The 22,246-nt window shown below is 45.5% G+C and overlaps 1 protein-coding gene and 1 long non-coding RNA gene across 2 annotated transcripts in view; one reads left to right on the top strand and one right to left on the bottom strand.

The window, feature by feature from the left end:
• Positions 1 to 22,246, bottom strand: part of LOC138967312 (uncharacterized) — a 534,423-nt gene that overhangs the window by 348,522 nt on the left and 163,655 nt on the right. The window lies entirely within an intron of this gene.
• LOC138967301 (uncharacterized) overlaps positions 1 to 22,246 on the top strand; it is an 88,943-nt gene that overhangs the window by 11,882 nt on the left and 54,815 nt on the right. Inside the window, exons 4-9 of the mRNA XM_070339832.1 lie at positions 478 to 726; positions 1,954 to 2,106; positions 2,874 to 3,075; positions 3,505 to 3,638; positions 4,313 to 4,434; positions 5,809 to 5,974. Of these exons, the coding sequence (XP_070195933.1) occupies positions 478 to 726; positions 1,954 to 2,106; positions 2,874 to 3,075; positions 3,505 to 3,638; positions 4,313 to 4,434; positions 5,809 to 5,974 (1,026 nt within the window). The remainder of the gene's footprint in view (positions 1 to 477; positions 727 to 1,953; positions 2,107 to 2,873; positions 3,076 to 3,504; positions 3,639 to 4,312; positions 4,435 to 5,808; positions 5,975 to 22,246) is intronic.

Here is a 22,246-nt window from a genome sequence, read left to right as displayed (position 1 = left end):
GTATGACCGAGGTCTTTTACGTGCCACTGTGGTGATACGGGGGTGGGACATGGATATCGTCTCTGATTCTGCGTCCCGCGTGCCAGGATTCATACCTGTCACCCCAGGATCACAAGTCCAGTGCTTTACCAACGGAGCCAGCAGGCCACCAACTATATTATGATCACTCCCCCTCCCTGCCCCCCCCCCCCCCCCCCATTTTTTGGTGTGTTTTTAGTCCGAACAAAAATATGAGATAATCAAGTCGGAAAAAGAAGATAGTCTTGAAATAGAGGTACATTTACAGAGTTTATGAACAGAAAATTAGACATTAGACTTTCTCCATTCCTGGCAGTTCTTTGTCTGAACTTGTGTTGTAGGGAACTCAGATCAGCTACAGTCCATCCATTTCTTCTTGTGCTCCTTCTGAGTAAAACTATTTTGGGTCTGTGCAGTTTAAGATCTGTTCACTCGATGCTTCTTACATTCTTATTCCAGTTGACGGATGTAAGCATCAAGCGATCTCACGAGCAGACTCCGAGCCGCATGGTGAACGCAGACGACATGTCACGTGCAAGGCGCGCGCTGGAGGGCCAATCACTGCGCTTTGCGTTTCACGATGGCGCAGTGGGTGAGCTGTGCCCGGGTGATGACGAGGACATTTGGGCGCTCAACATCAAGCGAGGCGTGCTGACGTCATTCCAAAACTCCATGCGTCAGTTGGACCGCGAGGAACATACGACGGAGGTTGGTTGGTTCATGTTTTTATTTTTGTATTTCGTCCTTGGATTGGCTATCCGGGACCGAAGCAAGTTACTTTCCTTTTTCAGTTCATATGGCAGTCTCCATGAGGCTTAACATTTGTGTTATTTAGGTCTATCCCAGTCAAGATATAAGAAGTAAGGAGGCTGGAGCAAATGTATCTGGTTATTGATTTTTTTAAAAAAGGATGGGCTAAACTTTTAAATGAAACTCCCCCCCCCCACCACACATATACACACACCTATTCCTGCGTAACTATGATGGTTTTACGCTGATTTTTATTGTTGTTGTTTTTCTAAAGAAAGGAGGAATAAATAGGTCACACACCTCGTCTCAGTGGATATTAAAAACAAAGGTATCAGTTCGCGGTCATCAGGGCCGGATCTGGGGGGGGGGGGGGGGGGGGTTCCTGGGTTCCGGACCCCCCCCCCCCCCCTGGCCATCCAATGTACCTCTCAGAGAAAAAAAAATGTGGACTTTTTAAGCTCTTCCCCCAACTCCCTCAGTTTATTTGGTCTTCTAAAACTATTTCAAATTATGAACAACATCAAGTCGACAACGGCCTGCCCTCCCCGTTATAAGTCCATCATCATAGTAATATTCAAAGTAAAGAGTCCTGTCAGACTTATTTACTAGGCATATATGTCTTTGGGATTATTCCACTGAACCACTATGGTAAATGAATATATGAAGTATTTTGTTAGTGTTGAAAATGTGTAATTTTGATTCCCAGTTGAAAGGAAAGACCAAAAAATGACCTCACAAATGCAAAATTTTCTCGGCTTCTGGGAGGCTTTGCCCCCCAGACCCCCCATGGGGGCGTTGCCCCTGCACCTCACCGGGGCCTGGGCGGCCCCTGGACCCCTGCCTTCAGTTGGAACTCCCCCCCCCCCCCTCAAACGAACTTGGTCCGGCCCTGGTCATGATCCGCTAACTTCGACCATTATTTTTAATATCTACTGAGACTCGGCATGTAACATCTATCGATTTCCCCGTAACTATGATGGTTTCACGCTGATTTTTCATTTGGTTGTTTTTCAGGCTGACGTGACCGGCAACTGATTTAAAAAAAAAAGAAGTTAGAATAAACTTTTAAATGAAACTCCCCCCACCACTAACACCCCCACCTCCCAACCACACACAATCGTACACACACCTATTCCCCGTAACTATGATGGTTTCACGCTGATTTATTTTAATTGCTTTTTTGAGGCTGACGTGACTGGCAACTGCCCCACTCACTACAAGACGACCCAGCAAGGCTGGAAGACCTTGAAAGTGTCAAAGGTCAAGGACATGTTGTCGTGCACAGACAGACACGGCTACCGTACATCTCTTCTCTCCGCGTCTTACCACTCGCCTGATGTAAGTTTTTATCTGCTCTCCTGCGTATATGTTTCAAACAGCAGAAATTAATATGTAAGCGCCTAGGGCTATATCTAGATTAGGCGCATAAAAATGATCACAATAATAATAATAATAATAATAATATGTGTTTACAGCGTGCTACCTTTTGCTTCTTCAATACGACACTGTGTTCAATAATGGTTACAGAAAGGGTGTTCAAAAATGGTTACAGAAAGGGTGTTCAAAAATGGTTACAGAAAGGGTGTTTAAAAATGGTTACAGAAAGGGTGTTCAAAAAGGGTTACAGAAAGGGTGTTCAAAAATGGTTACAGAAAGGGTGTTCAAAAATGGTTACAGAAAGTGTGTTCAAAAATGGAACACTTCAGTTTAGAGTGTAGTAGCGGAGGAAGAGGAGGAGGTTGCACATACTTGTACTAATTTACTACTGTTATGTGTTGGTGTTAATGTAAGTGTGTTTAATTTGTTGGGGGTAACATTTGTTTACAGAAAAGACGTCATATTTCAATTATTCCGGTCACAGACAGACAGACAGACAGACAAACAGAAAGACACAGTTGCTGTGGACCTAGTAGTGAAAAGAATGAAGAGGTAGCCAAAGAAGACATGTTAGAAAATTAGCAAAAAACTAAAACCAGTACATGTGTTAGTGGCAGTGGGTTAAAATGTATTCCGTTTCTTTTTCTTCGTGGTATCCATTCAAGATCTGTGATAACCCTGTTAGCGATTTTTTTTTACAAGCCTTGTATTGAATTTTCCCTCCGCAGAGCCTGCAGTCCCTGCCTCTGATGAAGAGCAGCCACGAATGCGAGCATGACGTCAGTCAGAGTGACGTCATCTTGACGCGCAGCAGCTGTCAGGAGGTGCACGTGTTCAGGCCTTTCTCCAAGGCGACCAGTGGCGCCGTCACAGAGGCCTCGCAGACACTAACCTTTAGGAGCAAGTCATCAGGAGTTAAGACGCAGAAAGGTGGGCTGTCAATTGTCAGCTTTGAATTCAGATATTTCTGAATGCTGAATTTAAGGACTTAATGAGATACGACATCGATTGGACAAACCAAGATGTCTGTTCTTGACCCTCCCGTCTAAAATTAAATCTCGCATGTCAAAAATAGAGAACACGTCAGAAATGCGAATGATGGCGTCACATAGAAGTTCTGTTACTCCTTGTGTGTGTGTCTCTGGGGGAAATAACAAAGAATAAAGTTTGTCCCGGCGACTAAGTCGTATCAGCAGAGGAAACATACTCGTAAGGTCACCACCAGGCTGCGCATGTATCGGTATTGTATCTCATTAAGAATTAAGTAATTTTCTGTATCATCCACCTAGGATGCAGGAAGCCAGATTGAACTCGATATTGAATTGATGTAGAAATGAGATGTGACTGTGTTGTGTCCAGGTCAGGTCAGCCGACGAACCACACTGGTGTACGAACACAAGCTGGGAATGACCACTGGCCAGTCCGCCTTTAATGACGTCAAGGACAAGCTGCAGGAGATCTGTGAGGTCACCAAGGTGGACATCCGGCCGCAGGTAAGCAAGTTCTCATCCCTCACCAAACAAAACTTTTCAAGGTAACCTCTTTCGGGCAGGGAATTAGCTCAGTCGGTAATGGCACTGGCTTCAAAACCAGTTGTCGCTGTCGGCGTGTGTTCGATTCCAACGTTCGGCGAGGTGCAAACTCTCCTCAGTGTCCGAACACCCCCGTGTGCACGCATGCACAGGATAAAGAATCCAAGTTTACAACGAAAGTCTCGGGGCTTGGAAACATGAATACATGCATGCAGGGGAAAAAGAAAAGAAAAAGGTAGCGCCGTACTATGGCTGCTCGCTTTTCCCAGGGAGAAAGCAGCCCTAATTTCCATGAGGGTAACTTTTATGAAATCTGATCTTTATCCTTTCATTTGAGTGTTTTCGTCTCTTTTAGGCTATATGTCCCGAATTAGCCCTGTGGAAGTAACGTCTCATACTGAAAGTAGAGTGACCATTCTGTGATGCATTGAGTGTGACAATGAACCCCATACACGGCTTTTATCCCAGATCACAAGCTTGAGAAGCAATCCATCTTGATGAATCTGCCAGCAACACTGCAAGTGTTACATTTTTCCCCAACACATTTTCAAAGAAATCCAGTTGAAATGTCTCTCCTATCTAATTAACAAAACTTGAAATTGTGTTATTTATTTGACAGTCCAAATGTGTTCTAGGTTCCTCACATTTTTGGAGACCTGGTGCATCTGATGCGTAACCTTGGCTACTCCGACCTTCAGAACATTGACAGACAGCTGCAGAAAAACAGAATCTGCACGGACAACGCCAAGAAAACAAGGTCAGAAAAAAAGAATGCTACTAAATTTTATTTATTTATTTGGTGTTTAACGTCGTTTTCAACCGTTCAAGGTTATATCGCGACGGATGCTACTAAATAATCAGGGCGATAACAACAGAGTGTTTGAGGCCTTGGCATGGTGTGTTTGTGTTTTTACGTGCGTGTGTGTGTGTGGTGTCAGTGTGTGTGTGTGTGTGCGTGTGTGTGTGTGTGTGTGTGTGTGTGTGTGTGGTGTGCGTGTGTGTGTGTGTTGTCAGTGTGTGTGTGTGTGTGCGTGTGTGAGGGCCGCATGTGAAATTTGCATTGAGATTTGATTGTATCAAACATACGAGGGTATATATGCTGCTGAAAGTAATAGTTTTAAAGGCATACTAACGCACTCCCGTGTTTACAAAGTGTAGTTTGCCCACAATCGATGTCAAACGCACCATAAGACCATATAATGACGATACGTCACCATGCGCGGACCATAATACATGCATTACAGCTTGTTCTAGCCTCTGAAAAAGTGAGGATGTCAACAAAGCCGCGGTGTTCTCTCCCTTGCATCAACGTTACATGTGTTGCCAAATCTATAAATAGGACGATCCAGATCAAAATGAAAATTCAAATATCTCAACATTTAAGGGGTCCTAGACCACAATATTTTGCAGGGAACTTAATTTAGTCTGTCTCCAGCTGTTGGTAAAGCAATTAGCGTGTATAGTCATCGAGTACATATGGCTTTAAACAGAATCGTTGTACCAGTACCCAAAAATGTTACTGGCATTTTACTCAAGCAGGTGTGACAAGATGTATGCATCAGTATCCTTTTCCACTCTCGCCAGATACTGAGCCTCAGCAAAGCTTTCGAAGCCAAGCTTATTATCTGTACCATAAGTGTTTCCTTAAGAGAGGGGAAAAGAGAGAGAGAGGGGGAGAGGGAGGGAGGGAGAGAGAGAGAGAGAGAGGGAGGGTGCGAGAGAGAGAGAGGGAGAGAAAGAGCGGAGGGAGGGGTGGGGCGAGAGAGCAAGAGAGGGAGATTTTCGAAGATTGTCCATGTTAAACGAAAGAATGATATTATTGCTATTTATAACCCAATCTGTTTGTGTTTAAACTGTTCAGCATCGCTCACAGTATCATACTCATAGCGAGTCATATTGTAACTGAGGTTCAAAAAAAGAAAAGAAAAAAAAGAGAAAGAGAGAAAAGAGAAAAGAAGAAAAAGAAAAAAAAAAGTGTTTCCTGTCTCTCTGTCCACTTTAAAGACCAATATTTTGGTCGACTTTCTTGTGAACGTTTTGTTTTGTCATAAATCAAACGCTCCAATAACTTACCATTCTAGGTTTGTTTTTTAAATGCTTTCATATTATCGTTTGTCTGACGTCATTGCAGGAAGTTCTTCCAGGACGCCCTTCCTATGGCCGCTACTGGAGCCTCTCTGCGCATGATGAATGACCTGCTGACCACAGGAGAGGTCAAGGACGCTCAGGCGACCTTCTGGCTGACCTCTCTGGCCTTCCTGCCAAACCCTACCAAGGAGATGGTTGCTGCGGTTCATGTAAGTCTAGTTACAACTGGCCTAAATAGCTCTATTATGAGCACAAATATATCTGTATAGTTGGTAAACGAACAGCATTTCAGTGGACGGTGTTGATTGGGGGTGGGGGATGAAGGGACGGAACGGAGGAGGGGGGAGGGGGTGGGGTAGTGACTGTCTGTCTGTGCGTGAATCTATGTATTTGCGTCTGTGGCTGCCCCATTGTGCGTGAATCTAGGAGTACGTGTGTCTCTATTTGTCTTGACCTCTCTGCCAGCAAATTCTAAACTCAATCAAATCACGGATGTATCCATGCAACCTCTTTTGACGAGCAAGAAAACGCACAAAGGAGGGTACTAATATGAGCAATGTGTTGACAATCAGCCCTTGCCCATGCGGGAACAAACAAACAAACACTTAGGAGTCTAACGGTAACAGTCAGGGGCGGATCCAGGGGGGGGGGGGGGGGGGGGGGGTTTTCGGAACCCCCCCCCCCCCTCTCACCTAAAAAAAAAAAAAAAAATTGAGAATAAAGAAAAACTGTTGGCTCAGATTGCACCAGATTGCTCCATTTTCCTTGATATTTATTAAAATTTTCCCGGAGGGGGCATGCCCCCGGACCCCCCTAGGAGCCGGCTTTTGTCTTCTAAGTGACGGTTTTGGAAAGTAGTTGGGTAATTTGATGGTTCAGGTTGCACCTGATCGATTAATTGTCCTTGTTTTGATCCAAATTTGTCTTCTTAAATTTACTTTTGGGAAGGTGTATTAGGGGAGTTTCTTGGCTCAGATTGCACCAGATTGTTCCATTTTCCTCGTTTATATCAACATTTTCCGGGGGAGCATGCCCCCGGACCCCCCAAAGAGGTTCGAACGCTTCGCGCCCTCAACAAAACGCTTCGCGTCGTCGAATTGTCACTAACAGAAATTTGGAACCCCCCCCCCTCCCCCCTAAAATTGATGTGATCCGATCCGCCCCTGACAGTTGACTCATTATATCACTATCGTTTGCGAAATAAACATCACTGTGGTACTCTTGCAGTGTCGAGGCTGACGAGAAAGAAGACGCAGCAAGACGACCTGTTTCTCTGTGTATTTATGTCCGTCTGCTTGTATCCTTGTCGGTCCACCGTTACCTGTGTATGTGACAGGATGACACAGTACTCTCCCTTTCACAGAATCTGCTCTGCGTTGACGGAGTTCAGTTGTCTCTCTGCCTTGAGCGTGAACTATTTATAGTAGCTCAATGTTTCTGGGACGTCGGTAGACAGCACACCCGTGAGATGTGGAAAACTGTTTGTGATGGCCGGGGTTTGGCTGCTGGTGTCGCCATCGGGGTCATATTTGTCCTCAGACTCAGCACGAGTAATTCACTGCAGTTGCTGGCCCGTAGAGTGCGTCTTTCACAAGCAGACATGCTGATTACATAGCGACTGCTTTAACGTACCTCGAGCTTACATAGCCAAGTCAGTGCTCAAAATACGATTTCTTCCCGAATTCCTGATGGTAAAGGGAGACAATCACATTTTGTGTGTGTTTTAACACACGACACAGCTCTCTTGGCATAGACCCAGAGAGGGCTTTTTTAACTGCCCTTGGTGGCTTTTCCACTCGCCCTGCATGAGTCCTCGTGATTCTCGGGAGAGAAGTGAAAGTCACTAGAGGGTGAGCTTCAGCTCACTCTTTGTCAAGGGACGCTTTTGTCATCCCTTCTTTTCTCTTTTAACAGTGCGAGACGCGTGCTCATACCAAAGCTTATTTTCTAGTCATTTCGCTTTTAGAGGGTCCTCTACCAAGGTCGCTCACAACTACACACAAACACACTGTTCTCTGAGTACTCCTCACTGCATTTGAACACCAAAAGGCCCTCACAATGGCCACTGCCACCTTTGTCATAAGCGACAAACCACCTTTGGCTACCTCTACCCCTGCTGAATCTATGGACAGCACATTGTGTTGCACACCCCGAAAACGGTTAAGAGATTCCGACAGCTTCTCTCCAACAAGCTCAAAAAAGACAAAAGAGAGCTCAAACAACCACTCTGACGCTGACGCCAGTGTCAATAACCACAACGCAGCAGTGCCCTCAGAAGACGGGAACATTTCACCTTCCCAAAGCACAGAAGGCGATGACATTTTTAAAACTCAACGCCGCCGTCAGCGGAAGAAAAAAGCACCCATTGCTAACTGTTGGGAGACGCTGCCGTTGCTGAGCTTTGGTTCGGTTTTGTGTGTTGCGTGTGGTTGACTTGTTTTTACTTTGTGGGAAGGTGCCGATATTGTATTTTGTGGGCACGGTGTTTATGCTTGGACGAGAGTGCAGGTGAACTTTCTGGTCCTGTCGGGGCAGGTTGTTTGCCATGCTGGTTTAGTGTGGGTTCGTGGCGTTCGTTCGGATTGGGTGCGTCGGCGCTTTTTGATGTACGTCATAAGAGAATGTTGCTAGTTTAGTCCATGCACGGCTCGTATAATGTAGTTGTATCGTGTTCGGTCTGGAATATTCTCGAGATTGAGTATTTACTATATATGCCAGCGCGATTTGAATGTAAAAAAGCTTCTATTTGAGTTCTGCTACATTGTGCAGTTGTATGTATTGAATGCTGAATAAATCCTCGAACTCAATTTGACGAGTTGTTTTCTGTTGCTGCGAAGACGGGCGACGTAGAATAAAAGAACACAACTATACGACGTTTGAGAACTTGTGGCAATCTCAAGTGTCGTGTAACAATTGGGGGCCAAGCCAAGGATCTACGTTTAACGCCAAGGGTTTTCCAGCAACAAGGACCAGCGTCAAGACAGTCACAGGAGGTAGCCATCAATCGGGTGTATCCTGAGGGATCAGTATTGAGACTACGGAACCGTGGATTCGGTGTGACTGGTGAAGAGTTTGGTAATCGCCGCAGCTCGGTACGGTGAGCGACGCCGGAGTGTATCGGGATTACAGAGGTTAGCTGCCGTTTGGACGAGACGGACTTCGTCGCGGAGCTAGTGCATTAATACTACGAAATACGACTGGGGTACGTCGTGTACGTATCGTGAGCAGAGTGCGCCGTCACGTTAGACGAGGAGGGTGGCAGCCTGCGTCTACGAAGGTGAACAGCGACGAGAGAAGCATCGGAGGTGCAGTAGAGACTGTGTTCTTTTAGAAGACTACATTCGTCTACGTTCGTGGCTGTGAAAGAATACAGACGAACGCACCGGAAAAGACCAGAATGGCTGAATTCTGGGCAAAAGGAGTTGAACTGGGACTGAAAGGCAAGCAGCTGACGGAGTTCGTCGAGTCCCAGACACAACTGCTAGCGCAGCGTGAAGAAAGACAAGCGCAGCGTGAGCGTGAAGAAAGACAAGCGCAGCGAGAAGAAAAAGAAAGACAAGCGCAGCGTGAGCGGGAAGAAAGACAAGCGCAGCGTGAGCGTGAAGAAAGACGAGCGCAGCGTGAAGAAAAAGAAAGAGAAGCACAGCGTGAAGAAAGACAAGCGCAGCGTGAAGAAAAGCAAATGGAGCTGAAACGCTTAGAGCTCCAGATAGAAATGGAGACCAAGCGCTTAGAGCTTCAGACAGAAATGGTGCGTGTTCAAACTGAGCACGAGGCACCACGCCAAAGAGATAACCAGCAGCAAATGTTACACAGGGCACCGAAACTTCCAGCATTCGCTGACGGGAAGGACCAGATCGACTGCTACCTTGCAAGATTCGAGAGGTTCGCTGAGAGTGCTAGATGGCAGCGCGACGACTGGGCGATTCAACTCAGCGCACATTTGACTGGGGCAGCACTTGAGGTCTACACTAGACTCTCAAACGATGACGCCAGAGACTATGATGTACTGAAGGAAGCTCTGTTGCGTTGCTACAACTTCACTGAAAGGGGCTACCGTCAACGCTTCCGCGAATGCCAGCCATTGTCTGGAGAGACACCGAGCCAGTTTGTGGAGCGCCTGTCGTCATACCTGCAGAAGTGGGTGGAGTTATCAGGTGAAGAGCAGTCATACGAGAGTCTGCGGGACTTGATCGTGAAGGAGCAGTTCCTTAATGCCTGCCCGAAGGACCTGGCGACCCGCTTGGAAGAGCAAAAACTGCGGGGTTTGAAGGACATTACTGATGCTGCTGAGCGTTATCTCATTGCTCATGGAAGGACCCTGGGGACGTCAAAGTCATCAAAACCTTTCCAGAAGAGCGGGAACCAGGCAAACCAACCTGCCAAGGGACAAACTGAGTCCGCACCATCATCCAATGAAGGGCAGAACATAACGTGTTTCCTTTGCAATGCCAAGGGCCACCGAGTCGCCAACTGTCCCCAAAAGAAAAATAACGGACATGTCAATGACAAAGCGCAAGAACATCGACGGAGATATTACGACAACAAGAGGCAAACGAGTGGCTCGAACCAACAAGTATGTGCGAGCAGCGTCATACTTCCAAGGGCTGCCGAGCAAGTGGCTACACCATCGGACGTGGAAGAATGTATATCTGATGGCCAGCTTCTACTCGCCAATGGCAGGTCAATCTCTGTCGTCGCCAGCGCAGCTGTGTCAGTGTCGAACATGCCCGTGTCGAAGGGATTTGTTGAGAAGCAGGAAGTGACTGTTCTCAGAGATTCGGGCTGCAATGGAGTCATTGTCAAAGAGGATCTGGTGCCAACAGAGAAGTTCACTGGTGACTTCAAGTGGACGCTCATGGCTGACAGCAAATGCGTGAAGGCACCAGTGGTAGAAATCCAGATCGATACTCCATACTTCACCGGAGAAGTTGAGGCCGTCTGCCTGAAGAAGCCCTTGTACGATCTACTAATTGGGAACATTGGGGGTGCGAGACGTCCTGATGACCCTGATTTCGAATGGAGAATGGGCTCAGCTCAGCCTGCTGCTGAGGAGGAAGACCCACTGCCATTCGCGAATGAAGATGTCAGCGAACTGTTACGAGATGACAGAGCAACTGTGCATCGCCGCGACCAGCCGCAGGTTGTAAGCGCTGTGACGACCAGAGCCCAGGCGAAGAAGGACAAAACAACTACGCCACTCAGGGTCACCAACAGTTCTGCAACTGCTGTCGTGGACAGGGATCGGCTGATTCAGCTACAGGAAGCTGATTTGACCTTGACAAAGTACAGGAGTCGTCCTGTCAAGGAGATGACTAAGGGCGAAGGCACTGTGCACTTTGAAGTAAAGGCCAAGATCCTGTACAGAGTGTTCCAGCACCCGAGAGTCAACGGTGGGAAGCCATTACGTCAAGTTCTGGTGCCTCAACCACTTAGGCGCCAGGTGATGGAGGTGGCCCACGACTCTATTATGGGAGGTCACCTGGGTGTCAAGAAGACATCGGACAGAATCCAGGCTGCGTTTTACTGGCCAGGAATGCATGCAGATGTGACTCGATTCTGCCGATCGTGCGATATTTGCCAGAAAACCATACCTCGAGGAAGGGTCCCGAAAGTGCCGTTGCAGAAGATGCCTTTGATCGACCGACCTTTCAAGAGGGTGGCCATTGACCTCATCGGCGAGATCAAACCGCCAAGTGAAGCGGGTCATCGTTGGGTACTGACCCTGGTAGACTATGCAACCAGGTACCCAGAAGCCGTGCCTCTGAAGAAAATTGACACCGAGACTGTTGCCGAGGCACTTGTGGACATTTTCAGCAGAATTGGGGTTCCTGAAGAGATCCTCACAGACCTGGGGACACAGTTTGTCTCTGAATGCATGGAAGAGGTCAACAGGCTGCTGAGCATTCGTCACTTGACTACGACACCCTATCACCCGATGTGCAATGGGCTGGTCGAAAAATTCAATGCGACGCTGAAGTCCACGCTGAAGAAACTATGCAGTGAGCAGCCAAGGCAGTGGCATCGCTACATCAATGCCTTGCTATTTGCATACAGGGAGGTGCCACAAGAGTCCACTGGATTCTCCCCGTTCGAGCTGATGTACGGGCGGACCGTGAGAGGCCCGATGCAGATACTAAAGGAATTGTGGACGAAAGATGTGGACACACCTGAAGTGAAGAACAGTTACCAGTACGTGTTCGAGTTGCGAGAGAAACTGGAGGAGACTCTCGAGATTGCGAGAGAAAACTTGAGAAAGTCTCAGGATAGCGGAAAGCACTACTACGACCGCAAAGCCGTAAACAGGAAGTTTACACCAGGTAACAAAGTGCTGATACTGCTTCCCACTGATCACAACAAACTACTGATGCAGTGGAAAGGCCCATACGAGGTTGAGGCCGTGGTAGGGATCAACGACTACAAGGTGAATGTCGGCAAGAAGTCCAAGATCTACCACGCTAACCTCCTGAAACTGTATGTGGAGAGACCTCCGGAAGCAGTACAGGTCGCAGCAAGTGTGGAAGAACCAGCCGAACTAGACGAGTTCGACGGAGAGGAACTACTGGAGTTGGGAGACCTCCACAAGAAAGAGGGAGTGGATGACGTCAAGTTAGGACCTGACCTGACGGAAGACCAGCAGAAGGAGCTGCATGATTTTATGGGCGACTTCACCCATAGGTTCTCTGATGTTCCAGGCTCTACGTCCTTGGTCGAACATGAAGTCCACCTCACATCTGACGTTCCTGTTCGCTCAAAACCATACCCTATCCCGTTTCAGGCTCGGGAATCCTTGAAGAAGGACATTGACAGCATGTTGAAGATGGGGGTCATCCGTGAGTCATCATCCCCTTACTCATCTCCCGTTGTTGTGGTCAAGAAGAAAGACGGCACAAACAGGGTATGCATTGACTTTAGGAAAGTGAATAAGATCACCGTGTTTGACCCTGAACCAATGCCGACGGCAACTGATCTATTCCGACAGTTAACTGGCAGTAAGATCTTCTCAAAGATCGATCTCAGCAAGGGATATTGGCAAATTCCTGTGCGCGAAGAGGACATACCAAAGACCGCCTTTGCAACTCCAGACGGAACGTATGAGTGCCTGCGGATGCCTTTTGGCATGGTGAACAGTGGTGCTACCCTGAAGAGGGGAATGCGAAAAATGCTCAAAGGAATGAAGAATGTTGTGTACTACTGGGATGATCTGCTAGTCCACACGGAGACCTTTGCGGAGCATCTGGAGACTTTGAGGGAACTGTTTTCCCGCCTGACAAAAGCCAATCTGACCGTGAGACCCAGCAAGTGCATTTTGGGGACCGACAACGTTGACTTCATAGGTCATTCACTGAAGGAAGGTCAAAAGGGGCTTTTGTTGGAAAACGTCACCAAGATCCTCAATGCGCCACGTCCTGAAACCAAGAAGCAGGTGCGATCCTTCCTTGGATTGGCTGGGTACTACAGAGAGTTCATTCCAAACTTCGCCGCCATAACGGCGCCTTTGTCGGACATGACCCGAAAAGGATGCCCCAACCGAATACTCTGGGGACCAGCTCAGGAGAAGGCATACCAGACCGTGCGCGACCTGATGTCACGAGACCCGGTGCTACGCCTTCCTGATACTGCCAAAGAGTTCATCTTGCGTACAGACGCATCGGACGAAGGGATCGGCGCCATGCTGATGCAAGAGCATGGAGGTAAACCGTTTCCGGTCAGCTATGCCAGCAAGAAGCTGTCAGGAGCCGAGAAGAACTACTCGACCATGGAGAAAGAGTGTTTAGCCATCGTGTGGGGAATCAAGAAATTTGAACTCTACCTCCAAGGGGTGAAATTCGTGCTTCAGACTGATCACAAACCCCTCACCTACCTGAACTCTGCGAAGTTTGTGAATAATCGTATCATGAGGTGGGTGATGTACTTGCAGAACTTTGATATGCGAGTGGAATCGATCAAAGGTTCAGACAATGTTGGAGCAGATTTTCTCAGCCGAGTATGTGAGTAAAACTGTGTTCATTCTCCAACAGACTAATGTACATACCTGGATTTCAATCTGTTATGTATGTTACGGCTGGAATTTATGTATGCATGTCTGTATGTTTGTATATCTATTCCTATCAAAAATTGTGCGTGCTACTCTCTGTTTACTATATAACTGTTCTTCACACACACACACACACAACACTCCAACCAGGCACAAAGACAAGAACACAGCAAAGCCCTTTGCCCCTGCACCTCTATTAAAGTATTCAATCACAACATAAACATATTATTCTACATCCATTCTACAGATCACTTTCGCTCAACATGAAAGTCCTATTTCTGTCAACATACAGAAATCAAACATGACAAAATTACATACATGTTATTATGTCATGCAATATACAGTTCTCGTGCACACACGTATAATACTTGAGGCTTTGTTCCGTGAAAGCCCGTCTGTCTCAAAACACACGAAGACACTGTCTCAAACAATTCTTCTGTTACTATTCAGTTCTGTTATACACAGATAACAAACCCCACGACGCTCGACGTCTCGTGGTTATTCACTCGGGAAACGTATCTGTGCAGCTATCACGCTGGTTAAATTCTCTCAGTCGTACTCACAGTATACAGTGGCACACACTGCTTCACCCCACCCACACAACTGTCTCGTGTGGTGGAATGGGACGGGGTTCCCGTTACGCAGCGCTTCACGCTGTCTTTCCCTCCAGCGTCTCCACAGCCCTCGGCTGGAGCATGAGGGCAGAACCTCCCGTCTCGTTCCCGCTTCCGCGACTGCTCTCAGCCCGGGATATCTCCGGAACCCACTCGGCCCGGGGTGCTGTAAACACAGCAGCTGAATCTACTGATTCAGTAACCGCGACACGAGTCTCCAAAGGACCTCTAGCGCCCGGTGAGCAACTTTACAACTGGGAGACACGTCTGCTCCTGTCGACAGTCTGCAAAGCTCTGAGCCTGTATTATCTTTACAGCGCCCCCTCGGTCTATACTCTGCTCTGATTGGTCACCGACACTACTGCAATGCGTCAGTGACGTCACTGTACGGTGTCCACTCAAAGTTCGTGGCCCATAAATTCTGTACACCTGAGTCACATAACTCCAATATACACTATGTGCAAATCCGTTTGTCACATTACCCCCTCCTCCCAGAAAAAAAATGACCGACCAAGGTTATTTTTTCTTTAGGCTAACAGGTAAAAGAGGGTAACTACTTCACTGAACTGCAATGTTCATATCGCATTCCATCACGGATCAAAACTGTCGTAGCTGACATAAGAAACCTACTTTCTTATTCACTGATCACATATGTATAATAACACTACTTTATGTATGATAAAGTACTTCTTCCTTCTTTTAACTCACAAGTTCCACTCATGTTGCTTTCTAGCCCAAACATGTAATGTCTTTCTTTAGCATCTTTAGTTTTCTTATCTTGAGTCCACGACTCTTCCAACATAGTCCTACGACTCATGTTCCTGATGCCAAACAAACAAGTAGTCAAAATCAAGCAAACCATTTTCTTGACCTCTTTCTGCGATTGCCACCATGGCCTACAGCAGCAGTAGTCTCTCTTGACTTAGACTTTAATCTGTTCACTTCTGCCTGTAACTGACTGAGTTGTTTTGCCAAGTTCTCATTCGAACACGCAACCTTCTGATCTGGAGTCCGAACCAAAGGTTTACTAGGAGGGTTTCTTCTCCTTTCCTGCGCACGATTTGTACTAGCTGTAACCCCCTCAACATCAGGAAAACAGTCTGCACTCCCTGAAATCCCCGGAATGTTGCCTATGATCAAATCAGCGACAGGATCATTCAGGACGCAACAAACCATTTCACCCGACACATAAGGTGTCTCAACTTTAACTTTCGCCTGAGGATAAGTAAGGACCTCCCCACCAAATGTCTTACAAGTGACGTTACCACTGACAAACTGGTCTTTTGACACCAATCCACTACGCACTCCAGAAATCGTACAACCCGTGTCACGGAGTACTGTACACTCACTCCCGTTGACACTACCATGTTCCAACTTCAAACTTTCCGCAACTTTCTTAACTGGAGAAACGATCTCCGGAACAACTGCATTCTTCTTCTCTTCATCTTCAAGCTTCTTTTCTTCCCTTAGTCTAGCTTCCGGAGCCCAGTTACGCCATGGACATGATTGTACTGCCCAATGTCCTTTCCTCAAACACAATAAACAAGTGTCTTTTTCTCGGGGTGAAGGAATTCTCTCACCCACTTCACGCAGCGCTTGAATTTCCATTGCTCTGTACGGACACGATTTCCACTTATGGCCGTCAAAACCACAAGCGAGGCAAGGATTTACAGGATGTGTCCGCCATCTACACTGTAGCATCTTATGACCTTTCTCATGACACAAGTAACAAATGCTCTTGATCGGTCGAAATGAATCATGGTTCTGATCACCTGCCCAACTACGTCTACGTTTACGTGATTTACATGCATCACCTTGAGGATATGCCTGAGCATCAGACGTCACTTTCCCAGAACTCTCATCATTCTGGTTATCACTACGCTTAGCAAAACCAGAACCAACTCGCGGTAACTCCTGATCACCCCCGTGATTATCATCGTGTGCAAAAGCAGAGCTAACATACTCTTCCTGAACACAGGAACCAGCTGGGAAAATAGTATATCCTGACTCTCGTGATAAACGGTAATTCTCGGCAGCTGTGACCATATCATCAAGTTTAACAAGACCTCTCTCTCGAATGAAAGTTGCTAAGTCAGCTGAAACGCTTTCAAGGAATTGTTCTCCCAGAATCAAGTTCACTAGACCATCAACATCTGTGGTTATGTCAGATAGCGCAACCCAACGATCAAACAATCGTCGTAACTCAATCCCAAAAGTTTGGAACGGTTCCTTTTCACTTGGACGGATATTTCGGAGCTTTTGTCTAAATGTCTCAGACGTGCACTGAAATTTCTTCAGCAAGTTTTCTTTCAAACATTGGTATGTTAGTTCACCAGCAGCAGCAAGGCTATGGTATAGGTTTAATGCATTGCCCTCTAAAAGAGCAGACAAGTACGTGATCCACCTTGTCTCTTCCCATCCCAGAGATTTTGCATGAGTTTCAAATCGGAACAAGTATGAGTCTATATCATCTTGCTGTTCTCTGAATGCAGGGAGTCTGGGGTAAACAGGGCGAGCACCTACATTAGTGTGAGAATCCCGACCATTTTGTGGTGCACGCGACCCAGCACTAAGTTCAGCCTGCCTAATCTCTAGTTCTCTTTGTTTTATCTGGTGTTCCATTTCTTTATCTCTTCGTCTTTCTTCAATTTGTGCATCTTCCCTTTCTTTTTGCATTTGTCTTTCTTTTTCTCGTTTTCTCTCCAAACGATCAAAACTCTCTTTCACGTATTTCTCACGTTTATCTGCAGCCAGACCCAAAGTCTCTGCCTGTTTAACGAACTTTTCAAACAACGCATCATAATCATCTTCGCTCTCCATTGTGTAAGTTTTGAACTTTCAAAATCACACCAAAATATGTCCAAGTTTAGAGAAAAGTTTTGAAAAAGTTTCAAAGATTAATGCAATTCAAGTAATCTACTTGAAAACTGTACCACAAAAAAAAAATCTTTCACCTGATACAATAGTCAACACAAGACTATATCCAAACACGTTTTGGCGTAAATTTCACGCAAAAATATCCAACAGTTTTAATGAAAGTCAAATATTCAGTCAATGAAGTCAAAACGAATCTTCAAACATATATACAAGTACAAACAAAACAACAACCCCAAATCACAAATAGGAGGAAAAATTCAAAGTTCAAATATACAAACACAAATACTAAAGACTAATCAACAATCTAAATACTAATTAAGAAAATCAAAGCCAAACTAAATAAAGTCCAACTAAAAGAAACGCAGTTGGAAGCAAAAAATAAAAACAAAGTTCCAACAACAACTAAACTAAATTCAAAGTTGTAAATAGTAACTTAAAATAACTATGTATAAACTACTAATGAGATTAACTTAATTTAGATCAACACGACAACAAAAAATGTAGTTGGAGGCAAATAAAACAAATTCCACAAAAAAATATTAAAGTGACATAATCACTCCAAACAGCAGACTAAATTCAGGCAAAAAAAATTCAAAGTACCTAATCTACTACCATAGCAAATATCAATTCAATAATAAACTAAAACTTAAACTAATTAAAGTCTATATCAAAATATCACCACTAATTCTCTTAATTATTTACAACAAACTTACAAAATCAACAAAATGAATGCCACAAAATCAATAAACCTAACCAATCACACTAACAAAAAAAAATTCCAAGATCAAATTAGAAAAGTTCAAAGTCAAAAAGAACAAAATTAATCAAAGTTAATCAAACCAACAAAGGCAAAGGGCAATAAACAACAGATAGATCCCTATTCCAAAGCAGAAAGAAAAAAAATGTTCTAACTATTTTACAAAATGAAAGCACAGAAAAGAGCAAGGAAAAAGAAATGAAAGACCCCACAGGAAGAAAAATGAAGCTATTCCCTCAGTGCTTAGAACTATACAGTAAGCACTACCGTAAAACTGGAGACGGTAACAAAACAACACAAGACATGAACGTCACAACTATTCAATCTGAAAAATCTCTGCGTGACCTACTGCCAAAAAGTTCTGAAAATCCAACACAGGGGACAAAATTAAATTTAGCAAAGCAGGGAAACAACTATGAATTTATAACTAACACAGAGTAATCGGGGTCACCAAATGTTACGGCCGGAATTTACGTGTGTATGTCTGTATGTATCTATATCTACTCCTATCAAAAATTGTGCGTGCTACTCTCTGTTTACTATATAACTGTTCTTCACACACACACACACACAACACTCCAACCAGGCACAAAGACAAGAACACAGCAAAGCCCTTTGCCCCTGCACCTCTATTAAAGTATTCAATCACAACATAAACATATTATTCTACATCCATTCTACAGATCACTTTCGCTCAACATGAAAGTCCTATTTCTGTCAACATACAGAAATCAAACATGACAAAATTACATACATGTTATTATGTCATGCAATATACAGTTCTCGTGCACACACGTATAATACTTGAGGCTTTGTTCCGTGAAAGCCCGTCTGTCTCAAAACACACGAAGACACTGTCTCAAACAATTCTTCTGTTACTATTCAGTTCTGTTATACACAGATAACAAACCCCACGACGCTCGACGTCTCGTGGTTATTCACTCGGGAAACGTATCTGTGCAGCTATCACGCTGGTTAAATTCTCTCAGTCGTACTCACAGTATACAGTGGCACACACTGCTTCACCCCACCCACACAACTGTCTCGTGTGGTGGAATGGGACGGGGTTCCCGTTACGCAGCGCTTCACGCTGTCTTTCCCTCCAGCGTCTCCACAGCCCTCGGCTGGAGCATGAGGGCAGAACCTCCCGTCTCGTTCCCGCTTCCGCGACTGCTCTCAGCCCGGGATATCTCCGGAACCCACTCGGCCCGGGGTGCTGTAAACACAGCAGCTGAATCTACTGATTCAGTAACCGCGACACGAGTCTCCAAAGGACCTCTAGCGCCCGGTGAGCAACTTTACAACTGGGAGACACGTCTGCTCCTGTCGACAGTCTGCAAAGCTCTGAGCCTGTATTATCTTTACAGCGCCCCCTCGGTCTATACTCTGCTCTGATTGGTCACCGACACTACTGCAATGCGTCAGTGACGTCACTGTACGGTGTCCACTCAAAGTTCGTGGCCCATAAATTCTGTACACCTGAGTCACATAACTCCAATATACACTATGTGCAAATCCGTTTGTCACAATGTATACATAATATGTGTACAAGTAGCGTTTCAATGATTGAAAGAAATTAGGTAAATTTCTTCTGGTGTTGGGGGTAATGTTGGGAGACGCTGCCGTTGCTGAGCTTTGGTTCGGTTTTGTGTGTTGCGTGTGGTTGACTTGTTTTTACTTTGTGGGAAGGTGCCGATATTGTATTTTGTGGGCACGGTGTTTATGCTTGGACGAGAGTGCAGGTGAACTTTCTGGTCCTGTCGGGGCAGGTTGTTTGCCATGCTGGTTTAGTGTGGGTTCGTGGCGTTCGTTCGGATTGGGTGCGTCGGCGCTTTTTGATGTACGTCATAAGAGAATGTTGCTAGTTTAGTCCATGCACGGCTCGTATAATGTAGTTGTATCGTGTTCGGTCTGGAATATTCTCGAGATTGAGTATTTACTATATATGCCAGCGCGATTTGAATGTTAAAAAGCTTCTATTTGAGTTCTGCTACATTGTGCAGTTGTATGTATTGAATGCTGAATAAATCCTCGAACTCAATTTGACGAGTTGTTTTCTGTTGCTGCGAAGACGGGCGACGTAGAATAAAAGAACACAACTATACGACGTTTGAGAACTTGTGGCAATCTCAAGTGTCGTGTAACACTAACAGTGATGCCGAACAGGCTCTGCCTCAGCCACAGTCAAAAGTCTCACAACCAGTCAAAACTGGGCCCCCTAGACACACAAAGTCAAAAAAGGTGACACCAAGTCTTCCTCCAACCTTTGCACAATACCCAGTCATTCTCACCAACGCGGCTACAGGTCCAGCTATGTTCTCGAAACTTGGGCCATCACTCCAGTGTCGTGTTTTGGTTGACGCGGTCGGTCAGATAGAAGGTGTACGACCTCTGCCCTCGGGCAAATTCTTGATTGCCTGCTGCAATGAAAAACAACAACATAAACTTGCCAATCTCACCAGTCTCGCTCAAGTGCAAATAAGATGCACTATACCAGAGGCAACAACGGAAGGTGTCATCAGACCCATCCCACTCTCTGAAGACCTTGATAAACTTCAACAATCTCTTGAGAAAGTAAAATCTCTTCAGCGGTTAAAAAACCAGAAGGGGGAACTTACTCAAGCTGTCAAAATCACTTTTTTAAAGAAAACGCTACCAGATACAGTGAAGATAGTGAAAACCTTCTTTGCTGTCGAACCCTATGTGGCCCCAGTCAGAAGGTGTACTAAGTGCCAGAGATTGGGACATGGCTCCAAACAATGTAAAGCCAGACAAGACAAATGCCCAAGATGCGGTCAAAAGAAAGACCACCCAGTTGACAACTGTCCAAATGACAAACACTGCCTAAACTGTGGCGGTCCCCACTCGGCAGCTTACTTAGGCTGTCCTGAGCTAGTGCTCCGAAGAACAGCAAACAAAATCCGAGCAGCCAAATACATCCCATATGCAGAAGCAATAAGAAGAGCAAAGTTTGAAATAATGAAAAAACAAAAGAAAGACCCAGATACATCTAATGACTCTGATTCAGAAGTCGATGAGTGCTGGGTGCTGAAAATGGCAGGGGGGAAAAGTGCTCCTCGCGGTGCCAGCAAAGCAAAGAGAAACCTGGCTACCTCCCCAGCTTTCGTGGCTGAGATTGAAAAACAGGATTATAGCACTATCTGGCCAGAACCAACAACAAGCCGCATACGCACAGGAAATCAAGGCGGACCAAGCAACCCTCGTAGTGAAAACCCCATTTCAGAGCAAAATATCGCCCTCCAGAGACCTGGACAAAGAACTGACATAAACCCTATTAATAAGGAGTCTACTGTTGCCCAGAAACTAAAATCAACACACAATGTAAAAAAGGCCCCCACAAAAGCAGCAGACAAAACAAAGACAAACAAACAGCCAACAACAAACAATGAGAAAAAGGTTGCTGATGCAGAATCTCAAACTTCCCCTACACACGATTATGATGACTTGCTCATGGATGAACCAAAGTTGATGATTGTTGAGGAAGATGAAACACAAAACACACCAAAGCCACAGTCCGAAGACTGCCTCAGACAACATATTTTAAAAGAAAGCTATGCAAAGATGAAGATGATGAGCGCCGAGAACTGCGGTGAGGTGTTCAAATTCGTCACTGGCATCCTAGCTGCACTTATTGAAGCAAAAACGAATGAAAGCCCCGAAAATGTTCTGACACTTCTGACAGGGCTATATACTGAAATATTTAAGCCAAAGGAAAATCCAACTCCACCAGCCTTAAATAAGATACTTTCCACTCAATGCGCTCTTCTCGGCATTCAGGGAGGCAGATCTGTAACAGAGTCTCAACCCCTTGACAACACAATGACATAGAGAGTTGAGGGGCAGATCAAACGGTCACAACAGACTTTAGGTCCTCTGTGATTGAAATGGATTCAAGAATAAATATACTGCAGTGGAACTGTCGTTCCCTTAACACTGCTCTACCGTACCTTATTAATTATCTTAACCAAAACAACATGTTCAATGTATTATTGATACAGTCCCCACTCTGTCATGCGGGAAAACTCCCCTTCATATCTGGTTTCTTTTACCCACCCGTCACAGATTATCAGGTTGATGATACGAGCGGAGCACAAACTATCAAGTACACAGTAACCTATGTCAGAGACAATCTGAAGTACAATGTTCACCCAACCCCTGTTCCGGCCGACACAAA

The sequence above is a fragment of the Littorina saxatilis genome, linkage group LG5, assembly GCF_037325665.1.
Source record: "Littorina saxatilis isolate snail1 linkage group LG5, US_GU_Lsax_2.0, whole genome shotgun sequence".
NCBI classification, from domain to species: Eukaryota; Metazoa; Mollusca; class Gastropoda; order Littorinimorpha; family Littorinidae; genus Littorina; species Littorina saxatilis.
The sequence above is the reverse complement of the archived record's forward strand: the minus strand, read 5'-3'. Positions and strand labels throughout refer to the sequence as shown.